Source organism: Crassostrea angulata, chromosome 2 (assembly GCF_025612915.1).
Source record: "Crassostrea angulata isolate pt1a10 chromosome 2, ASM2561291v2, whole genome shotgun sequence".
Classification (NCBI taxonomy): Eukaryota; Metazoa; Mollusca; class Bivalvia; order Ostreida; family Ostreidae; genus Magallana; species Magallana angulata.
Window position 1 is genome coordinate 42,620,109 of NC_069112.1, and position 24,073 is coordinate 42,644,181.

The 24,073-nt window shown below is 37.2% G+C and overlaps 2 protein-coding genes across 2 annotated transcripts; both read left to right on the plus strand.

Annotated features, from left to right (window-relative positions):
- The first annotated feature begins 1,450 nt into the window (after window positions 1-1,450).
- On the plus strand, window positions 1,451-16,403 carry LOC128174356 (plancitoxin-1-like). Its single transcript, XM_052839924.1, has 4 exons — window positions 1,451-1,668; window positions 4,147-4,321; window positions 5,001-5,088; window positions 16,222-16,403. Exons 1-4 carry the CDS (start codon window positions 1,535-1,537, stop codon window positions 16,401-16,403), a joined length of 579 nt encoding a protein of 192 aa, XP_052695884.1. The 5' UTR covers window positions 1,451-1,534.
- A 107-nt stretch (window positions 16,404-16,510) lies between these two features.
- LOC128172471 (putative deoxyribonuclease-2) lies at window positions 16,511-21,321 on the plus strand. Its single transcript, XM_052838267.1, is given in 5 exon segments — window positions 16,511-16,637; window positions 16,730-16,815; window positions 17,476-17,556; window positions 17,559-17,600; window positions 20,811-21,321. Coding segments are annotated over 5 exon segments (489 nt in total). The 5' UTR covers window positions 16,511-16,516; the 3' UTR covers window positions 20,970-21,321.
- The last annotated feature ends 2,752 nt before the right edge of the window (window positions 21,322-24,073 follow it).

The following is a 24,073-nucleotide window of genomic DNA, read 5'->3' on the forward strand; positions in this document are numbered from 1 at the left end:
GCCCGTTGGTGCCACGTAGGAAAAATATTTTATCTGGCGGCCGCCAGATAATTATTTGGCGGCCGCAACTTATTATCTGGCGGCCGCCATATAATTTTCTGGCGGCCGCCATATAATTATCTGGCGGCCGCCAGATAATTATTTGGCGGCCGCCACTTATTATCTGGCGGCCGCCACATAATTTTCTGGCGGCCGCAACATAATTATCTGGCGGCCGCCACATAATTTTCTGGCGGCCGCCATATAATTATCTGGCGGCCGCCAGAAAAAAATAATTTTCCTACATGGCACCAACGGGCTTCCGTAGTGTACAGTTAATGTTAAAGGTTAGCCTTTTTTAAAGCAACAGTAAGAAATTTTGAATGTATACATGTAACTATGTTAAACGTTCTAAATGAATACACTTATAATTTTCCTTTCTTGTCGCTTAAGTTATATCTTATTAGTTCGAATGTATACAATGCAGGAAGTTCAAATTTATATCGACCAGTTTGTCTGCTTCCTGTTAACGGAAAATTGCACTCAAAGACACTTGTGTACACTCTAGTCACAAGTTATTTCTTCTTTCGTGACTTCCCTGACATGCTGTGATACGTGCATTCCACGTCACTGTTTTCATTTAGAGTTGTTCCTAAAATGAAAGTTTGTAACTACAAAGAGAGATTTCAGGAAAACCAAATTAACTACACTGTAAAGTATATCGTAATCAAGCTGTAAGCTAGTAATACACAGCGTAAAGATTACTATTATTTTTCTTATTTTTTTCCTTATGTGTGCCTTTTAATCAGAAAGATAAAAAAAGGTAAAGTTCTGAGTCAAAAATATGTATCTTCATTTCATACATGTGATGTATACTACCCATGTGATGAACATTTGTTTTATCAAACCGCTGGTGCTTGTTCAGATACTTCTGATCAGCATTATTTAAGACACAGGCTCTTGCGTCAATGCTTAAGTGACCTTGTTTTTGAAGATTTTCCTGTACAATCCACATCACTATTTCTATTACTCCAAACTTTTATATTTGCTTCATCCAACACGTTGAAATGATTCTATTTGCTCGGCAATCCCAGATAATGTATAAACTATTTCAACTCGTTGGATTAAGCAAATATAAAATCACACAATATAGATATTCTTTATATCACGCTATGTTCTATTCACCCATCAAACCACGCATACCCCCATTCATCCCTCAATCTAACCCTCAATCAATTCATTTATCCATTCATTCATTAATTCGTTTATCTTTTTTGTAGCGGATTGAAAGAGAATCATATATTTTGAAGACATGTTGATATTGGGTATTTACCATTCTTGCTCAGAATTTATTTTTGATGAATAATAATCAAATATTAATGCTAATTTTTACAATTGTATGTGTCACCAGTGCATACAAATTGAAAACCTTATTTGTTTCATTTGCACGGGAATCAAAAGTTGCGCCTGTCGTTATTCAAGTACTCTCGATATAGTTTCTTTGCCAACAATAGCAGCCCATATCATCGGGGAAGTATATTACAGTAGTTTTGTAATGATACTTTCAATAACCTTTGCATATTGTAGTAAGATGACACGTCTTTCAAAGTTGATAGTGTTTCTTGGTTATTTAAGATACATACAAGGATCAGCATCGTGCAAGTCTTCGGATGGAAAAGAAGTTGACTGGTAAGATTGATATCCTATTAATTTTCCTTTCATTTATATACATGTAATTACGTTGCACTAGAAACAAGTCAAGAAGAAAACCCAAAACAGCAACAATTACAAATATTAAATCGGTCAAACTTCAATTGCATTATTTTTTAAGTAATGGTGAGACGCATTGTAGTATCTTTTTTTATGATTGTAATTTCATTTACTAATATTAGTCGTTGTTTTAGATTGTGAAACAGATGCCCATTAACCTTAAAAGCCATACCTATTCATTTGATAGCATCTGCTAGAAAATAAATTTGCGTGAACATATACAGTTCCGATCAGAAAGTAAACCCCAACTACTTTATTTGCTTACTGTGGGTTTATTAGAGTGGACCCAGAGTAAACCCGAAGTAAACTTAGAGTGGGCACGGACAGTAAAGCCCCATCAGAAGTATACCCTTGAAAAAGACGCTGCGTGTGTATTCGAAATACAAAAAGGGGCAGAAATAACAAACTGCAACGTGGTTAGATAAAAGATTGGTCTGCTTCACTATGCACTGCATACCGGTGACCCCAAAAGCAATTCCCAAGAAAACACAAAGTAAACTCCGATTTAACCAAAGTAAAACCCGACGGGCCAAACTTTTCAAAAAGCAGACCCCAAGTAAAAAGTAAACCCGTAGTTTAGTTGGGGTTTACTCTGCTTATAAGTTGGGGCTGATCGGTACTGTATTTCCACTTACAAAATCATATAAATACTCTACTATGTACATGTACATGTAAGTAATTTTTTTGTGTTTTCTATAAAGGACAGTTTTCCTTCTGCGCTTATGTTTATCGTGCATAAAGTAAGTGATTGCGGAGGTCACTTAATGATGCAATAGTTACAAAATTAAAAAAAAACCGCATGAACGAACTAAAAAAAGGCGTTAGTGGTTAAGAGTTAAGAATGAAGTGTTTTGCATTATCTATTTTTCATCCTTGAGGATCACAGCATGCATCAACCGTCAGGAAAATGAGGTAAAATAATAAAGGTATCTTGCTCTTTTTGCAGTCAGAAACTTTTAAGAAAGTACATTGAAAATGAAAATGAAAAGTAAATAAATGATATTGTCTTTACATTGCAAACCTTTTGATTGATACCTTCCTTAACATTGAGAAATGTTCCTGATATGTTATGGGCTTAGCTGTATTGTTTTTTTTTCAACATTAACAGGGATATTTGCCTTTTTATGAATTAATGCAAATAAATTTGGAACATCAATTGAAGTATATAGATGAATTTAGGTACAGTCCTGCTATCGTGAAAGTTGACAAAACAATCCTATCCTTTCCTATACCATGTATCCTGCATCCTATCCTGCCAAAAAAAAAAAAACCAAACAAACAAAAATCAAACAAAAAACAAACAAAAAACACTCTATCCTATCATATCCTATCCTCTCCCACACCATCCATATTTAGGAAGAAGAAATAACTAAAGCGAAGTTTAAGGAAATGAATATTTTATTTATAAATCTATCGACTAATGTAAAAGACAAAACGTTTAATTAATACATAAACCGGAAATCTTTAAAACGAGGGAACTTATTTTCCTCTGCATAGGTGATATTCAACTGCACGCGAAGTGTACTCAATTACTTAAACAAACAGGTAAGCGATTGAGTTGTTGTTTTATAAGATATTATGAATAATAATATCTAAAAAGGAGATTAAGGACTTTAAGCTATTGCTTAAACAAACATTTAAAGAAATTCGTTTCCTTATAATATTATATTAAAGGAGATAATCAGAAATCGCCTGATTTGGTCGCTGATAATTGTAAACACGATTCGGGAAGGCATTACTTTATGAATGAATTGAAATTAAGCATTTGCTGCGATATTATTTGAATGCATTGATAAAATATAAGTTCTTACACATTTGTTTTTAACCTAATCCGATCTGTTCAGTTTATTATCTGGTCTTGTGATCGGACATCGAAGAAATGATATGAAACGTGGTATGTATACAAAACAACGCTCGTTCCTTGTTGAGATACATGTGTACTTATATGTCATTTGCTCACAGACTGAATATTTTTGTGTTTTGTTATATATTGAAGTCTTTAAATAATGCAATAAAACTTTATTTACGCTGCATTGTGCATTTAAAATTTTACATTAGCTCTATACTTGCGCTGTTTCCGAGTTGAAAAAAAATTGTAGCGCCCATCAAATTTCTTTACCGCATTGTAAACATAAAACATATTTATTATTTTTTAAAGTTTTACATTGTTTTAAAAATAAAATTGATGTTTCAAATTTATATTTTAATTCTTTTTTGTTTTGCGAAACTACTACTCTGTAATTTATACTCGAATCTGATTGGCTACAGGTTGCAATATAGTATAGAACATAGTTTGACTTTATATTTCTATCTTGCATCCTGTATCCTATCCTATCCTTGTCAACTATATATAACTGGTAGATGTACTTTAACATGATACTGGTTTTTTATTTGCAGGTTCATCATCTACAAAGTACCAAAGTTAACAAGTGATGGGTATCCTATTAAAACAAGTGGAACCGAGTTTTTCTACATGGATACTGCTTCGCCATCGTTTTCCTTCTCACAAAAAGATATCACAAAAAGTATCGAAAACCCTTTATATGAGACGCTGAAGGCACTATACGATCAGGTTATTTAAACAATTAAACAAACCACTTTTTGGTGATTATTGCTACCTTCATAACCTGCATGGATCATCAATGAAATATTTTTAATTGTTTATATTTACATTTTTTATTTCATAAAGTTTTAAATTGTTGTAAAAAAGTAAGTACAATTTATAAAACAATTGCCAATATACATCAGTGGATTAGTTAGAAGAAACAACCTAATCGTTCCCTATGGAAATTTGAGTCTTACACCATCATTATCGTTTCGTGCAGTCTGTGATTTTCCTTAGTTCGCTAAAAGATTCGACCAATTGATGAACGGTGCCTTTAGATTTAGTCCTCTTAGTAACTGTTTACCTAATTAAGACAGCAAAGGCATGTACACATTTAACACGGAAAGTAGCTTAAAATGTGTATCTTAATTATTTTATTCTAGATTGCCTTTTTGCAGGATAGTCTTTCAGAGTTATCCCACATGGATCCTATTTAATCGCTTTTTTAATTGCATTTTTTTAATGGAAAAATACATTTCATTTAAAATATTAAATTAAACTAACAATCTAATATAGAACACTTGTAGCGATCATTTACATTTCTTTAATTGTATGAATAGAAAATTTTACTTTGCTTTTTGAATGTGACCAATATATCATGAAATTTTGATGATAAGTACCTGACGTGTATTTGTGTTATATTCAGTCTCCAGATATCGTAACTTATGCAATGTATAATGACCAACCACCACCCACAGTTAAAGCTGCCGATGGTAGACACGCCCACTCCAAAGGTTTGGAATTTATATCATTTATGTTATTTTTCCTTTTAATATACTACATGTAAACATTAACCTGTGCGTGCACGGGAGGACAGTGCATGTGATTTTGAGAAATATATACATCGACACACCGTATTGCTGACATTTACAGAACCAAGCTTTAAACCTACAGCAATGTTATTATTTTCACTACACTGTGCTTAGCTAGAATTATCTAATTGTGTCTCGAAACAGGCCTTCACTACAGTTAAAGTGCCTACCATATACCCGTAATGTAGCAAAAATTGCAGAACCGCTCCGAAACGATTTTGGAGAAAATTATGAAGTTGCATTGAAAATAACGGTCAAATTATTTATAATAATCCATTTTCAGGCTGTAAATACCTTTCATCTAAAAAAAAAATAATTCCGATTATTGAAACATTCAACACTTGTTCACCTCTTTTTGCTTCAAGGTGACATTCGGAACTTTTGATATTTTTCAAAGTAAATGATAAACATTTCCAACAAGCATTCTGGGACTATTTCATAAGCAATACACGTCCCCTTTCGGTTTGTGGAAATTGTGAAAACGTACACTATTATGCAGAATATCGAACCTGAACAAAAATTTTAATATAAAAAATAAATTTTCTCGAAAATATGTCAACCAGACGCTACAAAAGTGTAAAATTGATCTGTAGTTTGACATTTTGAAGCTGTTCAGCAAATTTCATGTTATTCCTAAAACGCCTAAAGAAAAAAAAAAAGAGTGGAAAACTGAAGTGGGACAGACAGACAGACAGACAGACGGACGGACGGACAGACGGACGCAGAGGAAAGCTATAGTTCCATCTGGTGAAAACCGGTAGGGGACTAATGAAAATTTAAAAGTATTTGTATTATCGTTTCTGAGTTTATCTATGCAAATGGGATTTTGTGGAAACATAAACTTACCAGGCTGAAGCTAGCAGCCACTAACAGCAGCCACTAAGCCCGTAGAAGCTAGCAGCCAATAAGGAAATTCATTAAAGTACTGAGAGTACTCGAACAGAAAATTATATTTTACTTAATTATCTACATATTTTAATTAATATCAAATTGATTAATGCTCAATAATTTGAACGAGCATTGACGACTTCCGAAGCAGTAAAGCTCGCCTGGAAAAGAGTTATACATGCGTCTTTGTTGGATAGAAATGAAATACGTCTACGGGTTTTTAGTTATGAAAATAATGTTATCCTTCGTGTAGACTTATTGATACACATAGAAAAAAACTATATGCATCGTATAAAGTGATATGCAAACGTGTTATGATATAAAACCCATTATAAATTAAAGTAAATTAAAAGGCCGCATAAAACGATACAAATACAATAAAACCCCAAGCCAATCCAGTGTTAAGATAATTTGTTTAAATCGAAGTTGAACATGTGCGTGTTTAAAAATTTATCATCGGGCCTTTTCACTCCCCCGGAAACAACATCAATCGAAAATTAAAAAGACATCGTATTATTACGAATATGAGACAATAGAACACCCAGCATTGTAATTTTATTCTCATAAAAAAATTATCGTATGTTGCAATCAAAAACAGCGAAAATCATCAGGTGAAATTGGGATTATTTTGTCTCAACCATGTTTTGATGTGAACCATTACAACATTGACAATTAAAAGTGTCAGTTAAGCTCACCCGAACTTTGTCATATTTTATAATTTCACAATGATATAGGGGTGAAATGCGGACCATAATATCTTTTATCTTTGAAGTGTGCATCAAACGGATACCAGGGCAGTGCAGGAGACCTATAGGACTATTAGTTCCCGGTCTCAAATTTGGGCTGTAGGGGTACCACCAAGTGGCTCCCAGGGGTTCTGGCTCATTTCAGGGGTTTATATCTCACTTGAGATTGACCACAAGAACTTGGAAACACTAGGTTAAAGAAGAGGACCTCAAGAGGTGTTCATGATAAGCGTTAAAGGGCACCTATGACCCCTGAAAGGGTTCAGTTAGCTCACCCGAACTTTGTCATATTTTAGAATTTCACAATGATATAGGGGTGAAATGCGGACCATAATCTCTTTAACCTTTGAAGTGTGCATCAACCAGATACCAGGGCAGTGCAGAGGACCTATGGGACTATTAGTTCCCGGTCTCAAATTTGGGCTGTAGGGGTTCCACCAAGTGGCTCCCAGGGGTTCTGGCTCATTTCAGGGGTTTATATCTCACTTGAGATTGACCACAAGAACTTGGAAACACTAGGATTAAGAAGAGGACCTCAAGAGATGTTCATGATAAGCGATAAAGGGCACCTATGACCCCTGAAATGGTTCAGTTAGCTCACCCGAACTTTGTCATATTTTAGAATTTCACAATGATATAGGGGTGAATTGCAGACCATAATCTCTTTTATCTTTGAAGTGTGCATCAAACGGATAACAGAGCAGTGCAGGGGACCTATGGGACTATTATTTTCCGGTCTCAAATTTGGGCTGTAGGGGTACCACCAAGTGGCTCCCAGGGGTTCTGGCTCATTTCAGGGGTTTATATCTCACTTGAGATTGACCACAAGAACTTGGAAACACTAGGATTAAGAAGAGGACCTCAAGAGGTGTTCATGATAAGCGTTAAAGGGCACCTATGACCCCTGCAAGGGTTCAGTTAGCTCACCCGAACTTTGTCATATTTTATAATTTCACAATGATATAGGGGTGAAATGCGGACCATAATCTCTTTTATCTTTGAAATATGCATCAAACGGATACCAGGGCAGTGCAGGGGACCTATGGGACTATTAGTTCCCGGTCTCAAATTTGGGTTGTAGGGGTTCCACCAAGTGGCTCCCAGGGGTTCTGGCTCATTTCAGGGGTTTATATCTCACTTGAGATTGACCACAAGAACTTGGAAACACTAGGATTAAGAAGAGGACCTCAAGAGGTGTTCATGATAAGCGTTAAAGGGCACCTATGACCCCTGCAAGGGTTCAGTTAGCTCAACCGAACTTTGTCATATTTTAGAATTTCACAATGATATAGGGGTGAAATGCGGACCATAATCTCTTTTATCTTTGCAAGGGTTCAGTTATCTCACCCGAACTTTGTCATATTTTAGAATTTCACAATGATATAGGGGTGAAATGCGGACCATAATCTCTTTTATCTTTGAAATGTGCATCAAACGGATACCAGGGCAGTGCAGGGGACCTATGGGACTATTATTTCCCGGTCTCAAATTTGGGCTGTAGGGGTACCACCAAGTGGCTCCCAGGGGTTCTGGCTCATTTCAGGGGTTTATATCTCACTTGAGATTGACCACAAGAACTTGGAAACACTAGGATTAAGAAGAGGACCTCAAGAGGTGTTCATGATAAGCGTTAAAGGGCACCTATGACCCCTGCAAGGGTTCAGTTAGCTCACCCGAACTTTGTCATATTTTAGAATTTCACAATGATATAGGGGTGAAATGCGGACCATAATCTCTTTTATCTTTGAAGTGTGCAACAAACGGATACCAGGGCAGTGCAGGGGACCTATGGGACTATTATTTCCCGGTCTCAAATTTGGGCTGTAGGGGTACCACCAAGTGGCTCCCAGGGGTTCTGGCTCATTTCAGGGGTTTATATCTCACTTGAGATTGACCACAAGAACTTGGAAACACTAGGTTTAAGAAGAGGACCTCAAGAGGTGTTCATGATAAGCGTTAGAGGGCACCTATGACCCCTGCAAGGGTTCAGTTAGCTCACCCGAACTTTGTCATATTTTAGAATTTCACAATGATATAGGGGTGAAATGCGGACCATAATCTCTTTTATCTTTGCAAGGGTTCAGTTAGCTCACCCGAACTTTGTCATATTTTAGAATTTCACAATGATATAGGGGTGAAATGCGGACCATTATCTCTTTTATCTTTGAAGTGTGCATCAAACGGATACCAGAGCAGTGCAGGGGACCTATGGGACTATTATTTTCCGGTCTCAAATTTGGGCTGTAGGGGTACCACGAAGTGGCTCCCAGGGGTTCTGGCTCATTTCAGGGGTTTATATCTCACTTGAGATTGACCACAAGAACTTGGAAACACTAGGATTAAGAAGAGGACCTCAAGAGGTGTTCATGATAAGCGTTAAAGGGCACCTATGACCCCTGCAAGGGTTTAGTTATCTCACCCGAACTTTGTCATATTTTAGAATTTCACAATGATATAGGGGTGAAATGCGGACCATAATCTCTTTTATCTTTGAAATATCCATCAAACGGATACCAGGGCAGTGCAGGGGACCTATGGGACTATTATTTCCCGGTCTCAAATTTGGGCTGTAGGGGTACCACCAAGTGGCTCCCAGGGGTTCTGGCTCATTTCAGGGGTTTATATCTCACTTGAGATTGACCACAAGAACTTGGAAACACTAGGATTAAGAAGAGGACCTCAAGAGGTGTTCATGATAAGCGTTAAAGGGCACCTATGACCCCTGAAAGGGTTCAGTTATCTCACCCGAAATTTGTCATATTTTAGAATTTCACAATGATATAGGGTTAAATGCGGACCATAATCTCTTTAACCTTTGAAGTGTGCATCAAACGGATACCAGGGCAGTGCAGGGGACCTATGGGACTATTAGTTCCCGGTCTCAAATTTGGGCTGTAGGGGTTCCACCAAGTGGCTCCCAGGAGTTCTGGCTCATTTCAGGGGTTTATATCTCACTTGAGATTGACCACAAGAACTTGGAAACACTAGGATTAAGAAGAGGACCTCAAGAGATGTTCATGATAAGCGTTAAAGGGCACCTATGACCCCTGAAAGGGTTCAGTTAGCTCACCCGAACTTTGTCATATTTTAGAATTTCACAATGATATAGGGGTGAATTGCGGACCATAATCTCTTTTCTCTTTGAAGTGTGCATAAAACGGATACCAGGGCAGTGCAGGGGACCTATGGGACTATTAGTTCCCGGTCTCAAATTTGGGCTGTAGGGGTACCACCAAGTGGCTCCCAGGGGTTCTGGCTCATTTCAGGGGTTTATATCTCACTTGAGATTGACCACAAGAACTTGGAAACACTAGGATTAAGAAGAGGACCTCAAGAGGTGTTCATGATAAGCGTTAAAGGGCACCTATGACCCCTGCAAGGGTTCAGTTAGCTCAACCGAACTTTGTCATATTTTAGAATTTCACAATGATATAGGGGTGAAATGCGGACCATAATCTCTTTTATCTTTGCAAGGGTTCAGTTATCTCACCCGAACTTTGTCATATTTTAGAATTTCACAATGATATAGGGGTGAAATGCGGACCATAATCTCTTTTATCTTTGAAATGTGCATCAAACGGATACTAGGGCAGTGCAGGGGACCTATGGGACTATTATTTCCCGGTCTCAAATTTGGGCTGTAGGGGTACCACCAAGTGGCTCCCAGGGGTTCTGGCTCATTTCAGGGGTTTATATCTCACTTGAGATTGACCACAAGAACTTAGAAACACTAGGATTAAGAAGAGGACCTCAAGAGGTGTTCATGATAAGCGTTAAAGGGCACCTATGACCCCTGCAAGGGTTCAGTTAGCTCACCCGAACTTTGTCATATTTTAGAATTTCACAATGATATAGGGGTGAAATGCGGACCATAATCTCTTTTATCTTTGAAGTGTGCATCAAACGGATACCAGGGCAGTGCAGGGGACCTATGGGACTATTATTTCCCGGTCTCAAATTTGGGCTGTAGGGGTACCACCAAGTGGCTCCCAGGGGTTCTGGCTCATTTCAGGGGTTTATATCTCACTTGAGATTGACCACAAGAACTTGGAAACACTAGGTTAAAGAAGAGGACCTCAAGAGGTGTTCATGATAAGCGTTAGAGGGCACCTATGACCCCTGCAAGGGTTCAGGTAGCTCACCCGAACTTTGTCATATTTTAGAATTTCACAATGATATAGGGGTGAAATGCGGACCATAATCTCTTTTATCTTTGCAAGGGTTCAGTTAGCTCACCCGAACTTTGTCATATTTTAGAATTTCACAATGATATAGGGGTGAAATGCGGACCATAATCTCTTTTACCTTTGAAGTGTGCATCAAACGGATACCAGGGCAGTGCAGGGGACCTATGGGACTATTATTTCCCGGTCTCAAATTTGGGCTGTAGGGGTACCACCAAGTGGCTCCCAGGGGTTCTGGCTCATTTCAGGGGTTTATATCTCACTTGAGATTGACCACAAGAACTTGGAAACACTAGGATTAAGAAGAGGACCTCAAGAGGTGTTCATGATAAGCGTTAAAGGGCACCTATGACCCCTGAAAGGGTTCAGTTATCTCACCCGAACTTTGTCATATTTTAGAATTTCACAATGATATAGGGGTGAAATGCGGACCATAATCTCTTTTATCTTTGAAGTGTGCATCAAACAGATACCAGGGCAGTGCAGGGGACCTATGGGACTATTATTTCCCGGTCTCAAATTTGGGCTGTAGGGGTACCACCAAGTGGCTCCCAGGGGTTCTGGCTCATTTCAGGGGTTTATATCTCACTTGAGATTGACCACAAGAACTTGGAAACACTAGGATTAAGAAGAGGACCTCAAGAGGTGTTCATGATAAGCGTTAAAGGGCACCTATGACCCCTGCAAGGGTTCAGTTAGCTCACCCGAACTTTGTCATATTTTAGAATTTCACAATGATATAGGGGTGAAATGCGGACCATAATCTCTATTATCTTTGAAGTGTGCATCAAACAGATACGAGGGCAGTGCAGGGGACCTATGGGACTATTAGTTCCCGGTCTCAAATTTGGGCTGTAGGGATACCACCAAGTGGCTCCCAGGGGTTCTGGCTCATTTCAGGGGTTTATATCTCACTTAAGATTGACCACAAGAACTTGGAAACACTAGGATTAAGAAGAGGACCTCAAGAGGTGTTCATGATAAGCGTTAAAGGGCACCTATGACCCCTGCAAGGGTTCAGTTAGCTCACCCGAACTTTGTCATTTTTTAGAATTTCACAATGATATAGGGGTGAAAAGCTAAAATATGACAAAGTTCGGGTGAGCTGACTGAACCCTTGCAGGGGTCATAAGTGCCTACACTGCCCTGGTATCCGTTTGATGCACACTTCAAAGATAAAAGAGATAATGCCCCGCCTTTCACCCCTATATCATTGGGAAATGCGAAAATATGACAAAGTTCGGGTGAGCTAACTGAACCCTTGCAGGGGTCATAGGTGCCCTCTAACGCTTATTATGAATACCCCTTGAGGTCCTCTACTTAAGCCTAGTGTTTCCAAGTTCTTGTGGTCAGTCTCAAGTGAGATATAAACCCCTGAAATGAGCCAGAACCCCTGGGAGCCACTTGGTGGTATCCCTACAGCCCAAATTTGAGACCGGGAAATAATAGCCCCATAGGTCCCCTACACTGCCCTGTTATCCGCTTTATACACACTTCAAAGATAAAAGAGATAATGCCTCGCCTTTCACCCCTATATCATTGGGAAATGCGAAAATATGACAAAGTTCGGGTGAGCTAACTGAACCCTTGCAGGGGTCATAGGTGCCCTCTAACGCTTATTATAAATACCCCTTGAGGTCCTCTACTTAAGCCTAGTGTTTCCAAGTTCTTGTGGTCAATCTCAAGTGAGATATAAACCCCTGAAATGAGCCAGAACCCCTGGGAGCCACTAGGTGGTACCCCCACAGCCCAAATTTGAGACCGGGAAATAATAGTCCCATAGGTCCCCTACACTGCCCTGGTGTCTGCTTGATGCACACTTCAAAGATAAAAGAGATAATGCCCCGTCTTTCACCCCTATATCATTGGGAAATGCGAAAAAAAAACAAAGTTCGGGTGAGCTAACTGAACCCTTGCAGGGGTCATAGGTGCCCTCTAACGCTTATTATGAATACCCCTTGAGGTCCTCTACTTAAGCCTAGTGTTTCCAAGTTCTTGTGGTCAATCTCAAGTGAGATATAAACCCCTGAAATGAGCCAGAACCCCTGGGAGCCACTTGGTGGTACCCCTACAGCCCAAATTTGAGACCGGGAAATAATAGCCCCATAGATCCCCTACACTGCCCCTGTATCCGTTTGATGCACACTTCAAAGATAAAAGAGATAATGCCTCGCCTTTCACCCCTATATCATTGGGAAATGCGAAAATATGACAAAGTTCGGGTGAGCTAACTGAACACTTGCAGGGGTCATAGGTGCCCTCTAACGCTTATTATGAATACCCCTTGAGGTCCTCTACTTAAGCCTAGTGTTTCCAAGTTCTTGTGGTCAATCTCAAGTGAGATATAAACCCCTGAAATGAGCCCAAACCCCTGGGAGCCACTTGGTGGTATCCCTACAGCCCAAATTTGAGACCGGGAAATAATAGCCCCATAGGTCCCCTACACTGCCCTGTTATCCGCTTTATGCACACTTCAAAGATAAAAGAGATAATGCCTCGCCTTTCACCCCTATATCATTGTGAAATGCGAAAATATGACAAAGTTCGGGTGAGCTAACTGAACCCTTGCAGGGGTCATAGGTGCCCTCTAACGCTTATTATGAATACCCCTTGAGGTCCTCTACTTAAGCCTAGTGTTTCCAAGTTCTTGTGGTCAATCTCAAGTGAGATATAAACCCCTGAAATGAGCCAGAACCCCTGGGAGCCACTAGGTGGTACCCCTACAGCCCAAATTTGAGACCGGGAAATAATAGCCCCATAGGTCCCCTACACTGCCCTGGTGTCCGCTTGATGTACACTTCAAAGATAAAAGAGATAATGCCCCGCCTTTCACCCCTATATCATTGGGAAATGCGAAAATATGACAAAGTTCGGGTGAGCTAACTGAACCCTTGCAGGGGTCATAGGTGCCCTCTAACGCTTATTATGAATACCCCTTGAGGTTCTCTACTTAAGCCTAGTGTTTCCAAGTTCTTGTGGTCAATCTTAAGTGAGATATAAACCCCTGAAATGAGCCAGAACCCCTGGGAGCCACTTGGTGGTACCCCTACAGCCCAAATTTGAGACCGGGAAATAAATGCCCCATAGGTCCCCTACACTGCCCTGGTATCCGTTTGATGCACACTTCAAAGATAAAAAAAAACAATGCCCCGCCTTTCACCCCTATATCATTGGGAAATGCGAAAATATGACAAAGTTCGGGTGAGCTAACTGAACCCTTGCAGGGGACAAAGGTGCCCTCTAACGCTTATTATGAATACCCCTTGAGGTCCTCTACTTAAGCCTAGTGATTCCAAGTACCTGTGGTCAATCTCAAGTGAGATATAAACCCCTGAAATGAGCCAGAACCCCTGGGAGCCACTTGGTGGTACCCCTACAGCCCAAATTTGAGACCGGGAAATAATAGCCCCATAGGTCCCCTACACTGCCCTGGTATCCGTTTGATGCACACTTCAAAGATGAAGGACATAATGCCCAGCCTTTCACCCATATATCATTGGGAAATGCGAAAATATGACAAAGTTCGGGTGAGCTAACTGAACCCTTGCAGGTGTCATAGATGCCCTCTAACGCTTATTATGAATACCCCTTGAGGTCCTCTACTTAAGCCTAGTGTTTCCAAGTTCTTGTGGTCAATCTCAAGTGAGATATAAACCCCTGAAATGAGCCAGAACCCCTGGGAGCCACTTGGTGGTACCCCTACAGCCCAAATTTGAGACCGGGAAATAATAGCCCCATAGGTCCCCTACACTGCCCTGGTATCCGTTTGATGCACACTTCAAAGATAAAAAAACATAATGCCCCGCCTTTCACCCCTATATCATTGGGAATGCGAAAATATGACAAAGCTAAACCGACCTCTAGTTGTATACTTCGAAGGTTCACGTCAAAACATGGCTGAGATAAAATAATCCCAATTTTACCTGATGATTTTCTCTGTTTTTGACTGCGACATATGATAATTTTTTATGAGAATAAAATCACAATGCTTGGTGCCCTAGTGTTTCATATTCGTAATAATACGATGTCTTTTTTAATTTCGATTGATGTTGTTTCTGGAGGAGTGAAAAGGCCACACTGGATTGGCTTGGGGATTTTATTGTATTTGTATCGTTTTATGCCTTTTAATTTACTTTAATTTATCATGTCTTTTATATCATAATACGTTTGCATATCACTTTATACGATGCATATAGTTTTTTTTATTTGTATCAATAAGACTTCACTTAGGATAACATTATTTTCATAACTTATGACCCGTATAGACGTGTTTCATTTCTATCCAACAAAGACGCATTTATAACTCTTATCCAGGCGAGCTTTACTGCTTCGGGAGTCGTCAATGCTCGTACAAATTTTTGAGCATAAATCATTTTGATATTAATTAAAATATGTCGATAATTAAATAAAATATAATTTTCTGTTCGAGTTTTCTCAGTACTTTGATGAATTTCCTTATTAATATGCTAGCTTCTACGGGCTTAGTGGCTGCTGTTAGTGGCTGCTAGCTTCAGCCTGGTCAATAACTTAAGAGCCTCACTTGATTTAGTTTGAATGTAATGCGCATGCGCAGGATTGTAAAATAAACAAAAAATCCAGATGATTTCCGGAATTTTTGAAGCAATTTTTGTTGATTATTTATTAGCAAAGCTTGATTGAGAACCAAACATAAAACAAATTGGTAATCTTCATGTATCAATGATGCTAAAAATAAATAAAACAAAAGATAATACTCCTCCGATTTATTGATATTAAAGGCCAAAAAAATAAAGTATATTGTTTTAATATAGTAGTATAGATATAATTACTTCAGTTAATGGATTTTTATACTTTATTATCAATTGCAAACTAAAGTTAAAGTATAATGTATAAATGTAAAAAAAAAAAATGATAAACGTTTTTCATTTAATTACTTGATGGTAATGCTAAAAGATGCATGCATATATCTATATATATATATATATATATATATTTTGAAAATAGATAAATTCCAATACCATTAGGACAAAATATATTTCTTGAAAACATCTACTAGTTTAATATGACATATTATTCTTCTGGTCCTACCTTTATTTTTTAGAGCTCCGTGTTCGCTCTGCCACTGTTTTGTATTTTTCCTTCGGACTTTTGTTTTGAACACTGTTCATCATCACCACCTGTCACTGCTAAAAGAATAAAAACAAATTGAAAATATATCGATATTGTGTTAACGGTCTACAAGTTTTATAATTTTTTAGGTGTTTTGGCGTTTGACAAGACTAAGGGATTTTGGATTGTCTCAAGTGTACCGAGGTTTCCATCTCCCGTTGCGAAAGGTTTCATGTTTTCGGATTCGCAAACAAAATTTGGACAAAGTATACTCTGTGTCACTGTTGCAAAAACAGTTAAGAATATTTTGAGTACGTTGACAAAATTTTAACTTTCATTTGATGGTGGTTTTAATTTTTTATTAAGTTTACTTAAATACTTACATGTAATTGTATTATATTTTTATTGCAGAAACCGTATTCGGAACGACAAATCCTTATATTTATGACAAGAAAAAACTTTGATATAAAAATCAGTAACCCAATGAATTCCGTACACATTCCAATCAAAACTTTTGGAAATGTTCAATTGGAAATACTTGCTAAGTCAGCTTCGTTTGGACAAGGTAACATCCTACATATAAACACACAGTATTTTATTCAATATTGATTCACATCACATGTATTTGATTTAGTACATGTACTTTATTCCTTGCAGATATTTATGACAAATTGATTTCTCCAAAGTTGGCAGACCATTTATTGGTTCGAACATGGAGACCTAAGCTTTCAGACACTGCTTTGGTAATATTTTATACGTATACATATATAACTTTCATATACATATATAACTTTAGGAGAGTTTAAATGTTTTGGCCATTCATATAATTTCTTCATCTCCTTGAAAAGTATCTATCAAAGTAACCTAACACCAGAGTAAACCCAAACGCAACCCTAGGTTTACTTTCTGGGTTTACTACGGGTTGACATTTTGAGAATTTGGGTCCACTTGGCGTTTAATTTTAAAAATGGATTTATTCGGGGTTTACTTTGGGTTTACTCGAGAATTGCTTTTGGGGTCTACTGTGAAGCAGACCTGTGTTTTATTTAACCATCTTACTGACTGTTATTCCTGTCCCTTGTATATTCCGAATACACATGATACGTCTGCTTACTTCTGATCGGGCTTTACTGTCTGTGTCCACTCTGAGTTTACTTTGGGTTTACTCTTGGTCCACTCTAGTAAACCCGGAGTTAACCTAGAGTAGACACGGAAAGTATACCCATGGTTTAGTTGTTGGTCACTTACTGTTAAGTTGATTTTTTAATGGAATACATTGTTGTAACATCACATTGATTATTACGCTTAAAAATACCTTAATCCCCTTTGATGGAAAACTCAACTTTATGTCAAAAGCATGAACTTTATTATTAGCATCTGCCTTTGTTTCTTTTTATATATAGGTATCAAACGTCATCAATGCTTGTTTTCCCAATAAAATTGCGTTCAACCATGGGATAGATCACTCTAAGTGGGCGGTAACTGAAAAAAAAAACATTTGATTTGTATCGGTGATATAAATAGACAGGTACGTTCATAAACTGTTCAAGAACTATGTATTATATGTAAATAATCATTGCAGAAAATAAATGTTATGGTTTGGGAACATTCCCCACATTAACAATGTCTAATGCTATTAAGTTTATGAACATTAAGGTTTTATGTTGATTTATGGTTTATTTGTCATTTATGAATTTATGTTATGGGTAGAACCATATACTAAATATATATTGTTCTGCAGTGTATGTAATAACTTATTTACTTTGTATCCATCGTGTTTATCATAATTACTGTATTGCCTTTATACATTTATTTGATTTATTCTATTTCTCAAATTAATGATACAATATCCTAATTTTGTTTTATTAAAATGTTATTCCATTGTTATTCCATACTAATTGGAATCATGTTCATGAACAATCAACATAGTTAAACAATGTGATTTACTATACACTACAACATGTATTTGTAAAAAGAATGATTATACCCGCACTTTCTAAAGAAAGTTCTGTTCTGTCCGTCTGTCACGTTTTACTTTCTCAAACTGCTCTTACATCTTATAAACCAGCAAACTGAACCCTTGGATTTTGATTAGGGGTATCATGTTTTGTAAAAAGGTTTCAAAAATTCCCTGTTAGTTTTGGGGGTCAAATCATTGGTAAAAAAATGACGTCACAAAAAAACCGTCTTCCTCAAACTCATCCTACATTTTCAACAGTAGACAAATCATCTCTTGGAATATGTTTTGGGGTATCCTATGGATGTGCAATAAGATTTCGGAATTTTCAATTTCGTCTTAAGGGTCATTTAATTGCTAACAATGACGTGGTTTATTTTATATTTTTTTACAAAAAAACTGGTTTCAAAAACGTCATTGTTTGGCAGTAGCCAAATTATCTTCTAGAATATGATTGGGGGTGTGTGATAAGGTTCCAGAATTTTTTTTTTATTAAGGGGATCAGTGGGCAGCAAAAAATGACGTGTTTTGCAAAAAAGTATTGTTTCCAGAACTCCTCTTACAACTTTTGGAGTAGCTATGTCATCTCTTGGGATACAATTGGTGCTGTCCTATAGATGTGCAATAATTAAGGTTTTAAAAATTTAAATTTCATCCAGGGAGTCTAATAGTAGCAGAAAATTTACGTCAATCACTAAAAAGACCATAGATTCAAGATCTCCTCTTATGATTTAATGGATAGACACATCATATCTTTGGGTATGATAAGGACTGTTCTATAGATGTGCAGTAAGGTTTTAAAAATTTAAATTTCATCCAGGGAGTTAAAATGTATCGGAAAATTGACGTTTTTCACTCCAAAAAAAAACATAGATTCTAGGACTCTTCTTTTGATTTAATGGATAGACACATCATATCTTGGGATATGATAGGAACTGTTCCATAGATGTGCATTACAGTTGAAAAATTAAATTTAACCCTGCGGCGCCATTACCTACATACCTTTTGATGCCCTTTAAGGATCAATAATATATATGGTTAAGGGGTGGAAATCTCAACCGTTTTTGAGATATTCGTGCACTTCCTGTTCGAGGGGGGACTGTCATCATTAGGCTAGGAATTACCCACATAGATCAAACACTACATATGAATAAGATAAAATACTTTATTATTTCTAGTTCTAGAATGTCAGAGTGTCTCCAAGGGGCCGCGCAATGACACAAAGAAGAAGAATAAATTATATGGTTTAGGGATGAGGATCTCAGAAATTAACACAATATACAGTGTATCATCATTTCCTATTTGTTAAAGGGGGGGGGGGTTAAAGACAACACCTGGGGGTCTTATAGAATATATTTTGTATTTTCCTGTTTCGTGGGATCAGAATAGTCCCATAAGGTCATGACCTACATTGTATTTGATGTATTATAATACATTAAGAAAGAAATTCTCCTTCCTTCCTATTAACTCATATAGAAATGATAAGTGTCTACACTTACTTATATGGTGATACACACATTTAATACGAAATTGTTTTTATGGGGTCAATATGGGTCAACTCAATAGTGTAAGTCTGACAAATTAAAAAAATTACTTTTGCAATTGAAATGACAGAAACTTTACAAATGCGATAGGATTACGATGACAAGCTTATTTAAATATTAAAAGACGATGATACAGTATGCTGTCAAAGGGATATCACATTTAGAAAGTGAAAGTAAAACTTATGTATGCTCGCATCTCATTATATTGCGCTACTGCTACTACATGTATTATGTTTACCTACATTGGTCAACATCATAATGATAATCCAATTAAAGCACAATAATTATTTCCTTAATCTAATCTTAACTAATCCTTTTCTGAAAGTGGAAAACACATACATGTATGTATACACATGACACCATCTAATCGAAGAGCTGGGTAAAACTAGTACCCGCTAATGAGACCTGCAGACCGATGTTGTGTACGTATTAACTTTAGACAAAAATCAGTTATTTGTAACATGCATGTATTTTTATGACCTATTCTTCAAAACCCCTTGCACTATTTTATTAGGTAAATGACATTTTAAGGTGATGCAGGACACCTGCGTATTGTGATGTATACTTCCTATTGAGATAAACAATAAAGTATAAATATTAATTAAATATTTACCCCCAAAATATTGTCACCTAACATGGAAGCGCAATGGGTTAGAGCGTTTACTTGTCTGTAAGAGCAATGGGGTCCTAGGTGTATTTTTTGGTAATTTTACTATTGATATAAATGAATTTTCATGTGTGTGTGGGGGGGGGAGGGGCTGGACCCCTTACTCACACCCCTTCTCTAAATCTTCGCACACGATGATGTACATGTAGGCACACAGAAGCAAATCTAAAACCGGCAACCGCCACGGGAGGGGGCATAATTTAATTTTTAATTTTGTTTGCAATAATTACATAGACCAATTATACTGTCTATGACATGAAATGTTAAGATTATTGATTAACTGAAAATTCAATGCAAACAGTTCAACCCCAAATTGCACATAACGTGCTGCTCATGTGTATTATCATATGGGAAGGGATCTCATACATCAGTTATGAAAATTATAATTTTTAAATGTATTACCGGAGCTTGCATGTGGCCTTCATTTTTAATTAAACTGGTACAAGAAAGTGTTATTTACGGGCAAACACTTGGTGCGGGTATTACTGTCTAATGACAGCCTCTAGTTAATTTTGCAACTATATTTCCTGATGTGATGCCAATTTGAATCAATCCCTATTTTATTGACAGGAAACTCAAGCAAAGAGAGGCGGATTGTCACTTTGTCTGACAAATGCAGACGCGTCAAAAGAATTTCGAGAACTTGACAATCGGTGTGCAGCCAACAATAAACGTGTACCACCCAAGGGAATATGTCCCAACCAAAAATGGGCAAAAATCTCACCATAGAAACGCTTTGACTTTTATTCATCTAACGGAATAATCAATTCTTGGTTTGAAAACTACTTGTATTTCAAATTAGTTTTCAATTGAACAAATGAATCCAACCACTTATTGACTTTTATAAGAATGTTGAACAGTTAACATGTATGCTTAGCATAATGAATAATTTTTTCGGTTTATATAAAATCCACAGAAAATATACGAGGTAAATTTTCCAGAAATCTTTTTCATAAAGAAATACAAGACATATATCAAAAACAAATATTCCTTTTAAACTAATGATCGAAATGGAATATCATTGGTAAACTCTGTTTATGTAATACAAAATCATTACGCCACATTCAATAAACTATATATAACACTGTTTTGCTGATTTTAGAAATAGCAAGGCAAGAGGAAGCTTTACTTTTAGTAGGCGAATGATGCTTCTGATAAATATTCTTACTCCTATGTGAAGAAAACATTATATACTTAAATGTTATTTAAATGTTTTTTAAGACTGACTGATAAAAGTAACGATTTAGGTAATCTACGTGCAATCAAAGATTCAAATGAAGTTTTCATTGTAAATAAAGAAGTGCAAATCGAGGGCAGTGCATGCGCAAATATTATAATTTGCCAGTTGCCACATATGGACACATCTATGACACATCGGCAGACCAAGGCCGATCGGAAAAACAGATTCTAAATGAAATCAACACGACATATTTCGAATTTTTAAAAACAGTGTTTTAGAACAAAACCCTAACAAAATTAATTATAGGAGACAGGTAGTTATTACCCACCGCGGCTGATGCCACCTTGCAATCACCTGCTGGATGCGCTGTGGAGTTTTGCACAAAGCATGTCTAATATTTATATTACTGACCAACAGACTAACCCGATCCAAATCTTTTTTATAGGATTATATGCCTTGAATAATAACAGAGTGCTGAGCTGAAATACATATTGTTACTGGAAGCTCAGCTGAACAAAACACAGCATTTTTACCGCCTTGGGCTTGGGGCTTGGGATACCTACAAGAGTACCAATACAACTTTGGGCGCTTAGGGGGACGAGTGTATGCACAAGTGCCCGATCCGAACGGTCACCAAGTTCTAGACTGATGGATGAGTGACTTCAGTGTTTCCCAAGCCACATTACTTACTTACAGACCCCCCCCCCCCCCCCCCCCCGCTTGAGCGAAGAACCGGTGGAGGTGGAACCTGCCATGACGGGCTATGGACCACTAAATTAATCTATCAGGTTACTTGATCACAACATACACCAACGTATTCTGCAGTCATCGCCACAGGACATAACCATCAAGCTTCCCCCCCCCCCCCCCCCCGCCGGCCGCAGACTTCTCACTGGCGGTAAGAGCATCTCGTGCTGGAACTCTCACTTGGTGACGTCACGGGCTATAAAACGACCGTACATAGAATAAGTCCACAATCACTACAATACAAAGATTATTTAAAGACTAACATATTATGTGATAAATATCGTTATGTTGAAACAGTTATTTGGACGCACTTAACAGAGCTTAGCCAAACCTGTCCCGTTTTGCATATCTAAAAACAAGTGACGAATCAGAATGTACATGAAAACCCTACCCCTTACATATGAAAAGAGGAAAGGTATGCAACCCTTGTTTACATTTTCACTTAATTTTCCCCTTCGTCATAATGGGACTATGCACGATGTATTCGCTTTAGATATCCAACAAGCACGGGATGATATTATCGTAATTATTATGTACAAATGTATCTACATTACTATACTTTAAACCTCTTGCATTCCACTTAACGATTTTTCTAAGACAAACTAGGTAACTGAGACGAAAGTCAACATATTTTAATATATACAATCCGTGGGGTCTATTCGTGCACCAATATAATTAAAGTGCGTTGATTTGGTCCCATTTTTTTTTACAAATTGCGTTGCCACATTCCTGTTTCGCTTTGCGATGTTTTGCGTAACATATATCGGTACAGCCAACACTATTTATATTTTTTATCTCTCTTTAACTTAAAAAAACATTCTAGCTACTGACACATTTTAATAAACTTTATTCCCCTGACATGGCCGTTAGAATTTAACGGGCTTCTTTAAATAGACTTTGATAGATGATCTATCTCAAGTTTCTTTTTCAACCATTTCATCTTAAAATTTTTGTGCATAAAATACGTACACTCAACACAATACAAAACAGTCTGAAATTTCTTGTTTTGAAACGCCCCCTTTACAGCATCAGCTTTCAATACAAAACAAAGAAGAAGAAGAAGTCAACGGTGTTTTCGCATTGCGTAACATATGAAAAAATACAATTTTCTTTATTTTTTGAATACGGCCAGTATTCAGTTAACTAGCTAATTCTAATCTTGACACGATGCCACATGATGAAGATTAAGGGCATCTTAAGTAGGATTACTAGTGAAGGTTGAACGAAAAACAATAACACGATGCCAGAGGCTCATTATATTTGTTTATATTAAAGGGAAAACCCTGAAATATCCAACGATAGTAAGCCTTATAGAAATAAAATGAATATCATAGAAACAATTAATGCATAACAATTACACGTTGTTTGGGTTATCGCTCTTTACATTAACAATTACTTTATCCATGCACTTTCTACACGTAAAGCTCACATGAAAACACTTAGTTGCCATTTTAGTTTCGATTGCTCTCCAACTGCCATTTTGGTACATACAATGTGTTTCGGTGATAAAAGTAACGATCGGTTGATTTCCGATCGAGATATTCATATTGTTACAGTAGTGATTTCAAAATGCATTGTACATATAGTAATGTGTTTGGACAAAAATAAAAATAAATCTACAATTGAGACTGTACTTCGCATATGGCATCCTCTTTACACCAAACAGTAGATAAGTGATAGGAAATTCGGGAAATAACTACGTTATATCGTGTTTCTCAGTTTTTACAAATTACTCCAATTTAAAGGGCTTTTTACTTGATTTACACTCTCCCACCCGCCTCCTCCTGATCGTATATGACCATCTCATGATATTTCAGTAGTCACTGATAAATATTTTCATATATTATTTTCAGCAATTATATGACTAAATGATAAAATTTTCATTAATAAACTGTATTGGGTTATT